The sequence below is a fragment of the Bufo bufo genome, chromosome 2 (assembly GCF_905171765.1).
Source record: "Bufo bufo chromosome 2, aBufBuf1.1, whole genome shotgun sequence".
Lineage (NCBI taxonomy): Eukaryota > Metazoa > Chordata > Amphibia > Anura > Bufonidae > Bufo > Bufo bufo.
In genome coordinates, this window is record NC_053390.1 from 289,838,852 (window position 1) to 289,856,084 (window position 17,233).

General features: G+C 44.5%; 1 protein-coding gene across 1 annotated transcript in view; it reads left to right on the forward strand.

Annotated features, from left to right (window-relative positions):
- The window catches only part of CCDC157 (coiled-coil domain containing 157), a 58,031-nt gene that overhangs the window by 27,615 nt on the left and 13,183 nt on the right, over positions 1-17,233 (forward strand). The window contains exon 9 of the mRNA XM_040416705.1: positions 7,856-7,995. Within this exon, the coding sequence (XP_040272639.1) occupies positions 7,856-7,995 (140 nt within the window). The remainder of the gene's footprint in view (positions 1-7,855; positions 7,996-17,233) is intronic.

The following is a 17,233-nucleotide window of genomic DNA, read 5'->3' on the forward strand; positions in this document are numbered from 1 at the left end:
ACATTACATTTTCCTCTCTGGTAGCGCCCCCTGCTGTTTATCCTTCTGGACCACCTTCCCCTGGTGGTGGACGCACATGCTCAGCAGCTTCCCTGCTCTCCTCCCCTCAGTGCTATCATAGTAAGGCGGGTGAAGACGCCCAGGCACCATTTATTCCTATTTCTGAATTCATAGAAATATATCTTTATCTCTCTCTAGATAGGGGGGAAGGAAATTGTGGGGGCAATTACATACCATATGTATCTCTGGGGCTATATGTCAGGGACCATTTTCTATGCATGGGAGAAAGTGATTAACAGGAGCTAATTGCAGTGCATCCTGGGAAATGCCCACCCACGGAAAGGAAAGAAAGTCCGCCAGATACTATGAGTGAAAAAAAAATTAAAATAATATGTTTTAAAGAGGGTCTGTCAGCAGGATCAACACTATTAAACCAGGAATACTGTCTGTTATGGTCAGGGGCGGACTGGGAACTGAAAGTGGCCCTAGAAAAAACTAAAAGTGGCGACACTTTGTAGGCGGGACTAAATTAACAGAAGGCAGGGCAACACAAGTAGGTGGGGTCAACAATACCATAGTGAAAAATACCATCCCAGCAGAACCAAATAACACAGTGTAGCACAATATACCCCTGTGGTGGCCATCAATAGCTACCAGGTTCGCTGACTGGGTACATGGGTACCTGATTCTAACTGCGTTAATTACTGTTGAGAGCTCAATTTTTACCTGGTCAGCGGCAGAGAGGAGGTCTTGGGTAGCCCCCTGGGGCATCGGCCCACCAGGAAATTTCCCTGTAGGGTCTATGACCAATCCGCCCCTGGTTATGGTTGATTCAGCTGAGTGAAATGAACCCTCTCTTGTTCAGATCCCTGGCCCCGTTTTTGAGAAATGAGTCTTTCATTCCATATGCTAATGAGATCTCCAGTGCACCGAGGGGCAGGCCAAACCACTCACTGCACCCTCACCGTCTTTCTGCTTGGCCCTGTAATACTGCACAAGTGGTGAATCTTCGATCTGCGCATGTGCAAGAGATCTTAGTCTTCTTTCCCCGATGAGGAGATCCTAATCCTAACGGCTTGAAAGGCTAATTTCTTAAATATGGAGCCACGGATTTGAACTAGAGAGGTGGTTTCACTGAAGAGGATCAACCCTACCAGGCAGTATGCCGAGTTTAATGGGATTGATTTTGCTGACAGATGCTTAAATTTGGGGGATAACCTTAATTAGGTATTATTTTCCAGTGTTTAACAGGGGTTGTGTAGGGTTTTACATACCTGTCCTCAGGATAGTTCATCAGATCGGCCAGGGTCCAACAGAGCTGGCGCCCCCGCAGATCAGCTGTTTGATGAGGAGGTGGTGCTCCATGTGAGCGCTGCTTCCTCCTCATTCCACGAAGCGTTGTCTCCTTTGCCGCAGTCAGGGGCGTAGCTAAAGGCTCATGGGCCCTGGTGCAAGAGTTAGACTTGGGCCCCCCTTCCCTCAGTGCTTTGTGTGTCTTCTTATGCAGCACAAGGGTCTTTGGGCCCCCTCAGGCTCCTGGGCCCGGTAGCGACTGCTACCTCTGCACCCTCTATAGCTACGCCCCTGGCCGCAGTGTAAGTGAATGGAGCGAGTACTTGAAATTACACTGTGCTTCTGAGGCAGGCAGTGTAATGAACAGGAGGCAGAGCACACATGCAGACAGCTGATCCGACACCTAGCAACCCCCACCGATCTGATATTGATGACCTATCCTGAGGATACGTCATCAGTATAAAACCCCTGCACAATCCCTTTAAAGATTTAGAGGGGTTGTGTCACTTCAGCAAGTGGGATTTATTATGTAGAGAAAGTTAATACAAGCCACTTACTAATGTATTGTGACTGTCCATATTGCCTCCTTCACTGGCTGGATTCATTTTTCCATTAGATTATATAGTGCTTGTTTCCATGGTTACGACCACCCTGCAATCCATCAGCGATGGCCGTGCTTGCACACTATAGGAAAAAGTGCCGGCCTCTCTAGTGGCCAGGACTAGCTCACATAGGCTAGAGCCAATGGCATAGGTGCTATCTTAACACTATAAGGGCCCATGCACACGACCGTATGTATTTTGTGTTCTGCAAAACATGGATCTGAAAAAAATACAGATGACATCCGTGTGCATTCCGTATTTTGCAGAACGGAACAGCTGGCCCCTAATAGAACAGGAACAGACAAGGACACGGAAAGAAAATACGTTCGTGTGCATGAGCCCTAAAGGCCCCCCCACTGTCCTTGGATGGACATAACACCTACGTCATCACTGCTTGTCCATCTGAGGGCAATTTTTTTAATCAGATAATTTTTATTGAAAATTTTCAATTTTAGTCACATACAGAACATTATCCCCCCAATTCCCCCTCCCCCCAACATATCCCCTTGAGACAAGAGCAGTTAAATACAGATAAATGATATTGCATCATATGGTCTGACATATCGGCACATTAGTTTTACATATTATAGTGCGGGGTCAGCAACCTCCGGCGCTCCAGCTGTTGCAAAACTACAATTCCCAGCATGCTCCATTCATTTCTGTGAGAGTTCTGAGAAGAGCAGAGGAAGTATGCATGCTGGGAGTTGTAGTTTTACAACATCTGGAGTGCCGGAGGTTGCCTACCCCTGTTATAGTGTATCAAATCCGTACATTACAATTTGAGCAATATAATACATTTTGTAAAGGTAACTATTCAGGTACACATGGTATGTAACGCTTTTATCCCCTAGCTAGTTGAAGACTACCCTTTTAAATGCCCATTCCTCTTATCTTCCTTCTCTCTTCTCACCACCTGTTCCTATATCTCTCTCTCATACATTCCTACTCATTCTTTCATTCAGTCCCTTACATTTGCAGATTATAATGTTGAATCCAGAGTGCCCATATCTTTTCAAACTTTTTCATACAGTTCCTCTTTTGGTATACATATTTTTCCAGGCTTATCAGCACATGTACTTTTTTTCCCATTCATCCACTGATGGGGGTTGAACATCTATCCAGTGGAAAGCAATTACCTTTCTAGCTTGGTAAAGCACTCTAATAATAGCCAATCTTTTTTCAGGCACCAATCCCGGTACATCCACGCTCCCCAATATACACGTCGCAACATCCACACTAAGGTCAATATCAAAGACAGTTTTCACTATCCCTTCTACCCCACTCCAGTACCTTCTCAGTCTAGGACAGTTCCACATCAGGTGAATGAGGTCCGCATTCGTTACATCACACCTCGGGCAACAATCATCCGCTCTATACCCCATTCTTTTCAATAGGACAGGCGTTTTGTATACTCTGTGTAACAGTAAGAGTTGAGATACTCTTTGGGCTTCACTCACCGCTACTTGTGTAAACTCCTCCAGGACAGTGTCCCATTGCTCCTCAGTTAATTCGGGGGCATCCCTCCTCCATTTATCGTATAGCGGGAAATCCTGTTTTTTAAATTGCGCTTCCATAAGACACGTGTAATTTAAAGATATCACACCTGCTGTACCTCCGCCAGACTTTACCAAGTCAACTATTGAATTTTTCTGTGCAGGACGTACTGCCACTACCTGTTTCTGAGCACGTAGGGCGTGCCTAAGTTGCAGATAAAGGTAAAATTGGGACTTCTGCAATCCAAATTCCTGTTGTAGCCCTGAAAACTCTTTGAGGACATCATTGTCGAACAGCTGGCTCATATATTTAAGCCCCGCATCGGCCCATACCTTAACTCCTTTGACTTTGTCCTCCTCTGCGTACATATAATTCGGCCAAATAGGAGTGATATCAGAATAACCCTGTACTCCTATTATTCCCCTGACTTTCCACCAAGTATTATGAATGGCGCGCAGTACCCGATATGTACTACCCAGTGCATGGAAATTACCCTCCTCCAGGGCAGATCTCAAATATTTACACCCTACCAATGACTGAATAATTTTACTAGCAGTACCCATGCCATCCGTCGACTCCCATCCTCTCATATGCTGCATTTGTGCCGCCAGGTAATACATCCACGGATCCGGAACTCCCAGACCCCCATTCGTCTTTGGCCTACACAAAGTTGCCAACTTGATGCGAGGCACTCCCTTCTTTCATATAAGATCCCTGAAAATTGCATTAATTACATAGAAAATCCTCAGGGGGAGCCATACAGGGGCATTGTGCAGCACATATAGAAGCTGTGGCATCAGTATCATTTTTACTAGATTCGTTCTACCTATAATAGATAACTGCAGTTTTGTCTATGTATTAACCTTCTGTTTAAACTTCTGGAGTAGAGGAGAGATGTTCAGTCTCTCAAAATCTAGGTCATTGCAAGAAATCTGAATGCCCAGATATTTGAAAGAGTGCACAACTGGAGTTGGAGTAAAATCCCCTCATAATCTCCAGTATATGCTCCGGAGCACTACACACATTCCCAGCTGGATCCCTGAGAGTCGTTATATAATTGGGGGGTCGCTGTGCCCTAGATATCAGAGCCAGCATTCTTCCTGTCTTTTCTCCTTCTTCATAATATACTTGTTTTTGGAAAAACTGTTTGTTTTTAGCATTAAGTAGTAGCCTGTCATTTAACTCCTTTTACGCTCCCTTCCATAATTCCCTACGCCTATCATCCGGTTTTTCCACATAATTAGCTTCAGCCACTTCTACCGCCCGTGTTAGATCCTGAACCTTAGCTCTAGTTTCACTCTTTTTCTTATTAATTTGTGCTATAAGTAACCCTCGCATGAAGGCCTTCATGGCATCCCAAACTATTAACCTTGCGGTTGCAGGCAGATTAATCCTAAAGAACTCCTCCAACTGCTCTTTAATATTACCAACCTCCGGCAAAACCGTTAACCAAAAGGGGTTAAATGCCCACATCATTCCATGTCCTATTCTAATGGGCCTAAAAGCAGCTGAGACCATCAGTGGGGAGTGGTCCGACAACCGGCGAGGAAGATATGCAGCTTCTTGTACCAACCTACCCATTTCAGAATTTACTAATGCCAAATCAATTCTGGACAATGAGCCAAATGTAGTAGAACAACATGAGTATTGTCTCTCCCTCATATTCCTCTCCCTCCATATGTCTATTAGTGATACTTCCTGTATGAGTCTCCCAAATGTGGTATATTCTCCTAAAGGATCTCTGTCCGCTGTCCCCATCTTATCAATGTCGGGACTTATTACATTATTAAAGTCGCCCAGTATAAGAGTTGGCCCCCCTGGGAAATCCGTCATGAAAGATAGAACCTTCCTGATCACTAGCGGGGAGTATGGGGGTGGGATATACACTCCACATATCACACACGGTTGGTTGTAAAGCGTACCATATAGGCACACATAGCACCCATCAGCATCCACTCTGCTAGAAATGCAGCAAAAGGGTATATTTTTATGTATCAAGATACTAACTCCTCTAGCATAGAATACGTGGAGTGAAACCCCACCCCCACCCAAGCCAGTTTGAGCAAATGTACCTGTTCCGGCAGCAAGTGTGTCTCCTGCAGGCAGCTGTCATGACTGTGACTGATCCAGACAGGTCTGGGAGGAGAAGGTCGCAGCGACTTGCTACTCGCGATAGCTTGTGAGTTTGCTCCGTGGTTCAGGGTATGTCATCTGGGTTTTGCCTTGTGAACCTTTTTGTCCTGACTGGGAGTTTGTAGGCATCCTTCTCAGGTGAGTCCTGTCTGCCACTCCCAGCTACTATATTAGTTTCAGTTTCACTTGCAGTCATTGCCAGATATAGTCCTTACTTCCAGTGCTACTCTGACCTTGGAAGGAGATCGTTTGATGGTGTTGCTGTGGAGCTCTTGTCCGGCGTGGACTGTCGTGTTTGGGATCGCCTTCTCTGCTCGTGACTGGATAAGTCTATCTCTGCTGTTGTTTGTTTGTTGCTGTCTTCCCCTGTTGTTTTCCTAGACGTGAGTGATGGTGACTAGCGCTCCCATCGGCCTTTCCCCAGTCCAGTCTTGTTAGGGCGACTGAGGGTTTAGGCATCCTGCTCGCCGCACGGGTTCACACCCCGTCTAGGGTATCAGGGCAGACAGGTGCCAGCTTAGGGTTAGTCAGGGGTGGCCATTCTATTTCCCATCCGTAGATAAGGGTCCCCCTTCCCCTCCGTCTGGTGCGACACGACTGCTGCTGGGATAGCGGTCTTGACAGCAGCATATGAGAGGATGTAGCGGACGAACACTTTCCAAAATCGCCTTCCTTTTAGTCTTTTCTTTAATTCCCCGAACATTCCAGCTAAGGAATTTAATGCAGTTAGCCATTAATATTATAAGATAATCTCCTGCATATCATCAGAGTCACAACCCTTACAATAATATCTCTGTCTCTCTGCTCTGGAGGAAGGCACACCCCTTTCCATTCCACACTCAGCCAGCCATACTTCCATTCATAACCAATACTGCTCTGTCCCGCAACATACCCTAAACCTCCCCAAGATTGTAACCTTGCCATTAAGTGGCAAAACACTATAGAGAACTACAGTTCACTGGACTGACCGATAGGCTCCACACCACGCCCAAAATTTAGGCCTGTGGAATTATGCTACACCCGTCGGTAAGACCAGATGAGTTCCCCAGCTAATAAACCGTATCAGCCGGAGGAGCGTAGCCAGAACTGACTACTAATAGTTTTTTATCAATGTGAAAACTAAAAACTGTTAAGCACACTCTTTTTGTAACTGATCGCCCTCTAGCTTCCCGCACCTTACCCGGGAATACATGACATATCTATTGCAAATATATAACGCCCACAATTAACATAGGGATTTTAGTATTCTACCCGTAGTATCCTGACCAACGATCTGGTTTCAAAGGCGGCAAAGCATTCATGTCTATATCTATGGTAGACACATCAACATGTAAATTCACTGCAATATGTGTCCTGTATGGCCTAGCATATCAGTTTCCCCCCCCCCCCCCCCCCCCCTCTTCTCTGTAGCCCACCTAATAAGGATAATCAATGGGAAACAGACATTAAGAGAGGGAGAACAACACATATAAAGGACATTCAGGTAATCACTTGTATAGTAAAAGCTGAGTCCCATTAAGTAGGGGGCTGAAGCTCCATCCTAATCTGACATTAATTTCTGTCCATCCATTTTGTCGCTTCCCTAGGATCTTCAAAGAAGCTGGTGGTATTCAGGGCCACTACACGCAGCCTAGCTGGGTATAACATAGAATATGGGACTCCCCAATTTCTTAGTCGCTTTTTAACTTCTATAAATCGAGCCCTCCTTTTTTGAACTTCCATAGCGAGATTCTCTGACCGTCAATGGAAAGTTCTTGTAGCTCCCTGGCCGTGCGCAAGAGGATATCCTGGTCTCTATAGTGTAATAACTTAGCCAAAACCGTTCTCAGAGGTGCTCCAGGAGGTAAAGGTCTAGTTGGCACCCTATGGGCACGTTCGACTGCAAACATTGGGGTTAGTGATTCCTGTCCCACCTTTTCTTTCAGCCATGCCTCAAAAAATTCTGTGGGATTTCTCCCTTCCACCTTCTCAGGTACTCCAACAATGCGTACATTATTGCGGTGCAGGCGATTCTCCATATCGTCTTGCTTAGCCAATAGTACATTTAGCAATCTGGAATGTTCTGCAGTGGTTCATGTTTAAAAGGGCATTATACATGTCATAATATGTTTGTAGATGTACATGTGCATTGAAATGTTGAGACCTACTCCTTGATGTAACCTTAATGTACGATGCTTATATTCTTTGTGATATACGGTACACTGGAAACGAATAAAAATGATCAGATTTAAAAAAAATATTTGTGTAATGTAGATAGCGTGTTGTTCAGTTTGATGAAGCTCCTTCTGCTTCCATTGCACAATAAATACAAACGATGTTGTCGCACCTCATAGGCTCCGGGGATATTACCGAAGATATGGAAAAACAGCTTCAAGCCAACAGTATCCGAATAAGCATTCTGGAGGAGGAGAATTCAAAACTACGAGTCAGCCTGCATAAACTAGGGGAGAAAAGCAAACTAGGGGCGCTGAAGGTGAGTGCAGAGACAAGGATGAACAAGAAAGGGATTAACATGTCTAACTACAAAACATACAATCCAAACTCATCTTACATTTTGTGTGAGTTTAATCAAAGGTGACTTTTTTTCTTTTTTATTGCTCTATTGCATTTAAAATCTAAAAAAATGCATTGTTGCTTTTATCGAAGGGGTCATATTAGCAAGAAGAGGAGTTGGAGGGAGCTTTGTAACATGACTGCAGACTCACACTATTGGCCCTGGAGTTGAATACACAAAATTGTTGACTTAGTAAAGTTGCTCTTTTTTCTTATTTTCGAAATATGAAGCAATTAAAAATGGCTTAAAATATATACCATATTTTTCGGACTTTAAGACGCACTCCCCCCCCCCCCCCCAGAAAAGTGAGGGGAAAAATAGCAGTACGTCTTATAGTGTGAATGCTAATGACCACTTCCTTTATGGAAGTGGTCATTAGTATGCAGGAGGCGCGGTGAGGAAAGCGATGTGCGGCTGTACTGTCCCTCCCTGGTCTTCTTCTGGGCCCTGCTCTGCACTGTGGCCTGACTGTGTACAACTTCAGGACGTAATGCAAGTAGGTGCACACTATGACCTGACGCGGTGCACACTATGACCTGACGCTAGTAGCGCCAACCAGAGCAAGCAAGGTAAGTTTTTTTTTTTTGTTTTGTTTGTTTTTTGTTTTAATGTCTGATCTGAGGTCTGATGGGGTTCTGATCTAAAGCTGATGGGGGTCCAATCTGAGGATGATGGGGGTCTAAACTGAGGCTTATGGGTGTTTGATCTGAAAGTCATGGGGTTCTGATCTGAAGCTCTTGGGGATCTGATCTGAGGCTGATGGAGGCTGGAGATCTGATGAGGGTCTGATCTGAGATCTGATGGAGCTTGGGGATCTGATCTGGGGGTCTGATGAAAAATAGGTCTGATCTGATTTTTTTTTTTTTTACATTTTCCTCCTAAATCCTGGATGCATCTTATAGTCCAGTGTGTCTTGTAGTCCGAAAAATACAGTACATATTCTTTAATAGGGTTGTTTCGGGTATCGAAATTTCGATACCCAATCAATACTTTTATGCCAGTATCGATTCGGTATCAAGATGTTAATTTTTTCGATACTAGACTCTCCTCTTATGGCGCTCGGCGTGCGGTCAGACAGTGGAGAAGGAGGGAGTCCCTCCCTCCTATAAGGCGGCCGCGCTGAGCCCAATGAAGTGAGCGGGCTCTGAAGCTGCCCACACCACTGCCACCAATGAATGTGCCGCTATTAATTAAAGCAGGAGGGGGGATGGGGGAGGGAATACACTGCTGCGCCGTCTGAGCTAGTGAGCGCTGCGAACGGCAGCAGCCTCCTCCTCCTGAGTGTCCTCCCCAGAGTCAAGCAGCCAGCATAGCAGGTGCCTGGCCACTGTGCCACCAATGATAATTAACCTTTAATACAAATACAGGAGGCGGGTCCCGGCGATACCCACCTCCTGTATCTGTAGTAAAGGTTAATTATCATTGGTGGCGCCGTGCACCCCCCCAGTATTAAAGTCATTGGTGGCGCAGTGCCCCCCCCCCAGTATTAAAATCATTGGTGGCAGTGGCCACAGGATCCCCTCCCCTCCTCATTGGTGGTACAGTGGCAGTTCTGATCGGAGCCCCAGCAGTGTAATCCTGGGGCTCCGATCGGTTACCATGGCTCCTTGCTGCTGTGTGCATTATGCACAGGGCAGCAGGGAGAGTGTGAAGTCCTATTCACCCTGATAGAGCTCTAGTAGGGTGAATAGGACAAGGGATTAAAAGATCCCAGGTTCTAGCCCCTAAGGGCAATAGTTATTAAATAAAAAAATAAAAAAAGTTTAAAAAACAAACAAAATATTAAGTATAAATCGCCCCCTTTCCCAATTTCACATATAAAATATATAAACAATAAATAAATATACAAACCGGATTCCAAAAAAGTTGGGACACTATACAAATCGTGAATAAAAACTGAATGCAATGATGTGGAGGTGCCAACTTCTAATATGTTATTCAGAATCACGGAACAAAAGTTTAAACTGAGAAAATTTTCAATTTTAAGGGAAAAATATGTTGAATCAGAATTTCACAATCCCATTTTCACCACTGTGTGGCATCTCCCCTTCTTCTTACAACATTCAACAGACGTCTGGGGACCGAGGAGACCAGTTTCTCAAGTTTAGAAATAGGAATGCTCTCCCATTCTTGTCTAATACAGGCCTCTAACTGTTCAATCGTCTTGGGCCTTCTTTGTTGCACCTTCCTCTTTATGATGCGCCAAATGTTCTCTATAGGTAAAAGATCTGGACTGCAGACTGGCCATTTCAGTACCCGGATCCTTCTCCTACGCAGCCATGATGTTGTGATTGATGCAGAATGTGGTCTGGCATTATCTTGTTGAAAAATGCACGGTATTCCCTGAAAGAGATGACGTCTGGATGGGAGCATATGTTGTTCTAGAACCTGAATATATTTTTCTGCATTGATGGTGCCTTTCCAGACATGCAAGCTGCCCATGCCACATGCACTCATGCAACCCCATACCATCAGAGATGCAGGCTTCTGAACTGAGCGTTGATAACAACTTGGGTTGTCCTTGTCCTCTTTGGTCCGGATGACATGGCGTCCCAGATTTCCAAAGAACTTTGAATCGTGACTCGTCTGACCACAGAACAGTCTTCCATTTTGCCACACTCCATTTTAAATGATCCCTGGCCCAGTGAAAACGCCTGAGCTTGTGGATCTTGCTTAGAAATGGCTTCTTCTTTGCACTGTAGAGTTTCAGCTGGCAACGGCGGATGGCACGGTGGATTGTGTTCACTGACAATGGTTTCTGGAAGTATTCCTGAGCCCATTCTGTGAGTTCCTTTACAGTAGCATTCCTGTTTGTGGTGCAGTGTCGTTTAAGGGCCAGGAGATCACGGGCATCCAGTATGGTTTTACGGCCTTGACCCTTACGCACAGAGATTGTTCCAGATTCTCTGAATCTTCGGATGATGTTATGCACAGTTGATGATGATAGATGCAAAGTCTTAGCAATTTTTCGCTGGGTAACACCTTTCTGATATTGCTCCACTATCTTTCTGCGCAACATTGTGGGAATTGGTGATCCTCTACCCATCTTGGCTTCTGAGAGACACTGCCACTCTGAGAAGCTCTTTTTATACCCAATCATGTTACCAATTGACCTAATTAGTGTTAATTGGTCTTCCAGCTCTTCGTTATGCTCAAATTTACTTTTTCCAGCCTCTTATTGCTACTTGTCCCAACTTTTTGGGGATTTGTTGACACCGTGAAAATTGGAATCAACGTATTTTTCCTTTAAAATGATACATTTACTCGGATTAAACGTTTGATCTGTCATCTACGTTCTATTACAAATAAAATATTGACATTTGCCATCTCCACATCATTGCATTCAGTTTTTATTCACAATTTGTTTAGTGTCCCAACTTTTTTGGAATCCGGTTTGTATTACATATCAAAGTGGGGGGTTGAGTCAGCACAACCTGCCTGCAGGTGCAGATCACTATGGCGAAATACATATACAAACGGAAAATGCAAATGTGATCGCACACTGCATCCAGCACTCTGCCCTCCATGCTGGATGAGACATTGGTTTATATTTTGGCCAAAGCATAGTAAGCCACTCACCGCGTCAAGGTCGTCTCAATTGAGTGGTCCCTAACTCTTGTTCCTACCTGTTCATGGGCCATGACAGCCACATAAAATCCAGGGAATGCAGGTCAGCATGCAAGCCAAGTACACTTTGCTTGTAACCCCGTCCGGTGCCATTACAGCTTTCATCGGATCCAGGGATGCAAGTACCAACATGCATGCTGAACCCACCATATACTTCTCCTGGAGCCAGATGGCTAATGGTAGGTTCTATACAAGCAGACTCAGTTTTATACTGACTTTAAAACCAGCCTCCAGGACAGATTGACTGGTCAGGTGTGCTTGACTCAAAGGAGATCGCCACGCCTCCAATATATGCTACAAAGAAAAAAAGTGGGGGGTTGAGTCAGCACAACCTGCCTGCAGGTGCAGATCACTATGGCGAAATACATATACAAACGGAAAGTTAGGGACCACTCAATTGAGACGACCTTGACGCGGTGAGTGGCTTACTATGCTTTGGCCAAAATATAAACCAATGTCTCATCCAGCATGGAGGGCAGAGTGCTGGATGCAGTGTGCGATCACATTTGCATTTTCCGTTTGTATTACATATCGCCACATCTAAAAAGTCCAAACTATTAAAATATAAAAAAACTCCTATGCGGTGAACGCCATAACATAAAAAATAAATAAATAAAAACCGCACGATTTGAATTTTTTTAGTCACCTTGCCCATCCCCCCCCCCCCTTCCAAAATAGGATAGGACTGTTCAATTATGGGCTGGACGCTCGATAAAATGTGGAATGCACGCAGCTTTTTTGGTGTTTTATTTTTTTCGCGTGGTATCGAATGGTATCAAGTATCGCAATACTTTTTTATGGTATCGAAACTGAATCAAAATTTTGGTATCGAAACAACCCTATTTTTTAACTAGCCATAAACTGGGTTGTGTATAGGGGAAAATTAAACCATATCTCATATAATGATCCTATGTGAAAAGAGTACTCTAAAATAACGTACCCACTCAGTGTACATCAACATACACGAACCAAAGATAAACTGAGACTAAACGGGTTTTTGTAGCAAAATATAGATATACTTTATTGAATAATTGTCATAAAATATTAGATGTGATACATCGGATAAAAAAGTGGACTACACCTGAGGGGACATAACACATTAGACCAGTAGGTGGAGGACGATAAAAAAACAACCACAATTGGCTGAAATACACACTAGGTACACTGATGTATACAAAAATCACACAAATATCCAAGTCGTATCAAAGTGCAAGTGCATAGCTCTGTAAACATGAAGGAAATAACCATCAATACCCTAGAATTGGGCCGTAAGCAGAGATATATACATACATATAAATTGGTCACTTAAATGGCCGTGTCCACTGTTAGTGAACACAAACTCTATAAAAAAGGGATTGCAACAAGTAAATGCAACAAATAATCCCTCTATCACATATAGCAAATGGCCAGGTGTACTAAAAACATATAGCATATGCAGGCACCAACCACTTTTACAAAAGCCTCACACCATGGAATAACATACCCATAAACCAGTAGTGTCCGCCTCAGGAGAGCCACGTACCCCGACGCGCGTTTCGGCTAAAATGCCTTCCTCTGTGTAGGAACGCTTCCTCTCCTACAATCTTTCTGCTGAGTTGAGCAGTGTAAAGGGGTCTTGAGAGCCTAATTGAATGATGACATGGAATATACTATATGGTACATAATTAGCTGAACTTTGGAAAAACTTTTGATATGTCATGGTGACGTATTAAAGGTTTTGATCAGTGGGGGTCCGAGTGCTGAGATCCCCACCAATCGCTCACATAGCACTTTCTTTCTCCTTGCTGCAGGAGACAGGCTCAATAGAAAGTCTGTGGGCCTATCTTGATTGACTCTACTATAGCGAGGAGAGAGAGCGCACTATATGAGCGCTTCCTTCTCCCCCTCCTAGTTATCGGTAGTGGTCTCAGCACTCAGACCTCCACCGATTAAAACCTTTGATATGTCACCATAATATATCAAAAGTTTTTTTTCAAAGTTCTCAGTACACTTTTTAACCCCTTATCGGTCAGAGCCGTACATGTACGATGCTGGGCGGGTTTCTAAAGATGGCGCCTGCTGCGCTCGCACAGACACCCAGGGCTAATGTACGCAGTCGACGATAACGTCTATTGCACACATTTAACCATCCAGATGCCATGGTCAAATGTGACCTCGGCATCTGGATGCTAAAAAAAAAACGGGAGTGCAATGTCTCCCCCTAGTGGGGATTGAGGGAGCCGGATAGTGTGTGCAGTAGTCTCAGTCCTGAATGATCCCAGGCCGCCACAGATAGGTCTGTGTCAGGGCTCCATAGGAACATAGGGGGAGATTTATCAAGACTGGCACTTTCTGCTGGAGGATGCACCCAATTTATAATGAGGCGCAGGTCTCGTCAGAAATGTATTCATCCACATGTACAGATATACAAAAAGATATCAATGGGTCCAATTTATCTACAAAGTAAGGCTACTTTCAGACTCGCGTTTTGTGCGGATCCGTTATGATAATACAACCGTCTGCATCTGTTCAGAACAGATCCATTTGTATTATCTGTAACATAGCCAAGATGGATCCGTCTTGAACACCATTGAAAGTCAATGGGGGACGGATCAGTTTTCTATTGTGCCAGATTATGTCAGAGAAAACGGATCCGTCCCCATTGACTTACATTGTGTGCCAGGACGTTTGGCTCAGTTTCGTCAGACAGACACTAAAACGCTGCAAGCAGCGTTTTGGTGTCTGCCTCCAAAGCGGAATGGAGACTGAACGGAGGCAAACTGATGCATTCTGAGCGGATCCTTAACCATTCAGAATGCATTAGGTCAAAACTGATCCGTTTTGGACCGGTTGTGAGAGCGCTGAACGGATCTCAGAAACGGAAAGCCAAAACGCCAGTGTGAAAGTAGCCTAACTAAGTTCAAGAAATATCAAAGAAAGACCCTTAAAATAACAGTTTTATTAGAATCATTTAAAATAGGACCTGACCTTGCAGGTCACAATGGATGGCTGTCACAGCCCTGATCAGTAGGTAAGTACACAATTAAGAAAATACAAAAAATAGAGAATGCGAAAACAATGGCTATGGATAGTGTAGAAGAAAATGGAGGGGGGGGGCTCTCTCCAGTGGGATGATTTTCCCTATAGAAACCCTATTATTCCCTTAGCCTAGAGACAACCCCTGATGGTGGAGCCGGTCCATCCTCGTAAGATATCCGAGGCTGGATTTAAATAGCGGGACATTGTGAGCCTTCCGCCCGCCAGAATGAACATTTCTGGCGGATGGAACGCATCACTCCAAGACGCCAACTATTTCCGGGTCCATGGAACAAAGGCGCTACTTACGGATCTATGGGACGCAGCGCTATGGGTCCATGGAACAAAGACGCTGCTTCCGGATCCATGGGACGGAGCTCTATCGGGTATGTGGAGAGAAGGCGCAGGCGCAGAAACTGCTACTGATACCTCACGAGATATACGGGTGTGTGACTAAGACCTGGAGGGGCCTGGGCATTGGGGCGCCTTGCCACTCCCAAGCCCAGCCCATCAAACAGCTTCAGTTCACAATGTGTCACAAGTATCACCCATCTCCCTCACTACAGTCGTGGACAAAAGTTTTGAGAATGACACAAATATTAGTTTTCACAAAGTTTGCTGCTAAACTGCTTTTAGATCTTTGTTTCAGTTGTTTCTGTGATGTAGTGAAATATAATTACACGCACTTCATACGTTTCAAAGGCTTTTATCGACAATTACATGACATTTATGCAAAGAGTCAGTATTTGCAGTGTTGTTGGCCCTTCTTTTTCAGGACCTCTGCAATTCGACTGGGCATGCTCTCAATCAACTTCTGGGCCAATTCCTGACTGATAGCAACCCATTCTTTCATAATCACTTCTTGGAGTTTGTCAGAATTAGTGGGTTTTTGTTTGTCCACCCGCCTCTTGAGGATTGACTACAAGTTCTCAATGGGATTAAGATCTGGGGAGTTTCCAGGCCATGGACCCAAAATGTCAACGTTTTGGTCCCCGAGCCACTTAGTTATCACTTTTGCCTTATGGCACGGTGCGCCATCGTGCTGGAAAATGCATTGTTCTTCACCAAACTGTTGTTGGATTGTTGGAAGAAGTTGCCGTTGGAGGGTGTTTTGGTACCATTCTTTATTCATGGCTGTGTTTTTGGGCAAAATTGTGAGTGAGCCCACTCCCTTGGATGAGAAGCAACCCCACACATGAATGTTCTCCGGATGCTTTACTGTTGGCATGACACAGGACTGATGGTAGCGCTCACCTTTTCTTCTCCGGACAAGCCTTTTTCCAGATGCCCCAAACAATCGGAAAGTGGCTTCATCGGAGAATATGACTTTGCCCCAGTCCTCAGCAGTCCATTCACCATATTTTCTGCAGAAGATCAATCTCTCCCTGATCTTTTATTTGGGGAGAATTGGCTTCTTTGTTGCCCTTCTTGACACCAGGCCATCTTCCCAAAGTCTTTGCCTCACTGTTCGAGCAGATGCGCTCACACCTGCCTGCTGCCATTCCTGAGCAAGCTTTGCACTGGTGGCACTCTGATCCCGCAGCTGAATCCTCTTTAGGAGACGATCCTGGCGCATGCTGGACTTTCTTGGACGCCCTGAAGCCTTCTTAACAAGAATTGAACCTCTTTCCTTGAAGTTCTTGATGATCCTATAAATTGTTGATTGAGGTGCAATCTTAGTAGCCAGAATATCCTTGCCTGTGAAGCCATTTTTATGCAACGCAATTATGGCTGCACGCGTTTCTTTGCAGGTCACCATGGTTAACAATGGAAGAACAATGATTTCAAGCATCACCCTCCTTTTAACATGTCAAGTCTGCCATTTTAACCCAATCAGCCTGACATAATGATCTCCAGCCTTGTGCTTGTCAACATTCTCACCTGAGTTAACAAGACAATTACTGAAATGATCTCAGCAGGTCCTTTAATGACAGCAATGAAATGCAGTGGAAAGTTTTTTTTGGGATTAAGTTAATTTTCATGGCAAAGAAGGACTATGCAATTCATCTGATCACTCTTCATAACATTCTGGAGTATATGCAAATTGCTATTATAAAAACTTAAGCAGCAACTTTTCCAATTTCCAATATTTATGTAATTCTCAAAACTTTTGGCCACGACTGTACATTTCCATAATGAATGAGCAGATACAAATAGTGGGTGTCTCCTCTATCATCCTCCCAGTACCCTTACCAGGTACTGTATACACGCCAGTTACTGTATACAAGGATTTAAATAGCGGGACATCGTGAGCCTTCCGCCTGCCGGGACATTTCCGGCGGGTGGAACGCAACACTCCATGACGCCAACTATTTCCAGGCCCGTGGAACGCAGGCGCTACTTTCGGATCTTCTCACTCCAGAAAGACCACCAGAGGAAGGACAGACCTTTAGACATGTTTCGTTGCGGGGCATGTAAAGCATGTGAGTTCATCTCCATATCAAACACAATTATATGCTCTGTGTTAAAGGGAATATTAATTATTGATCTTTATGCAATCTCAATAATTAAAGAG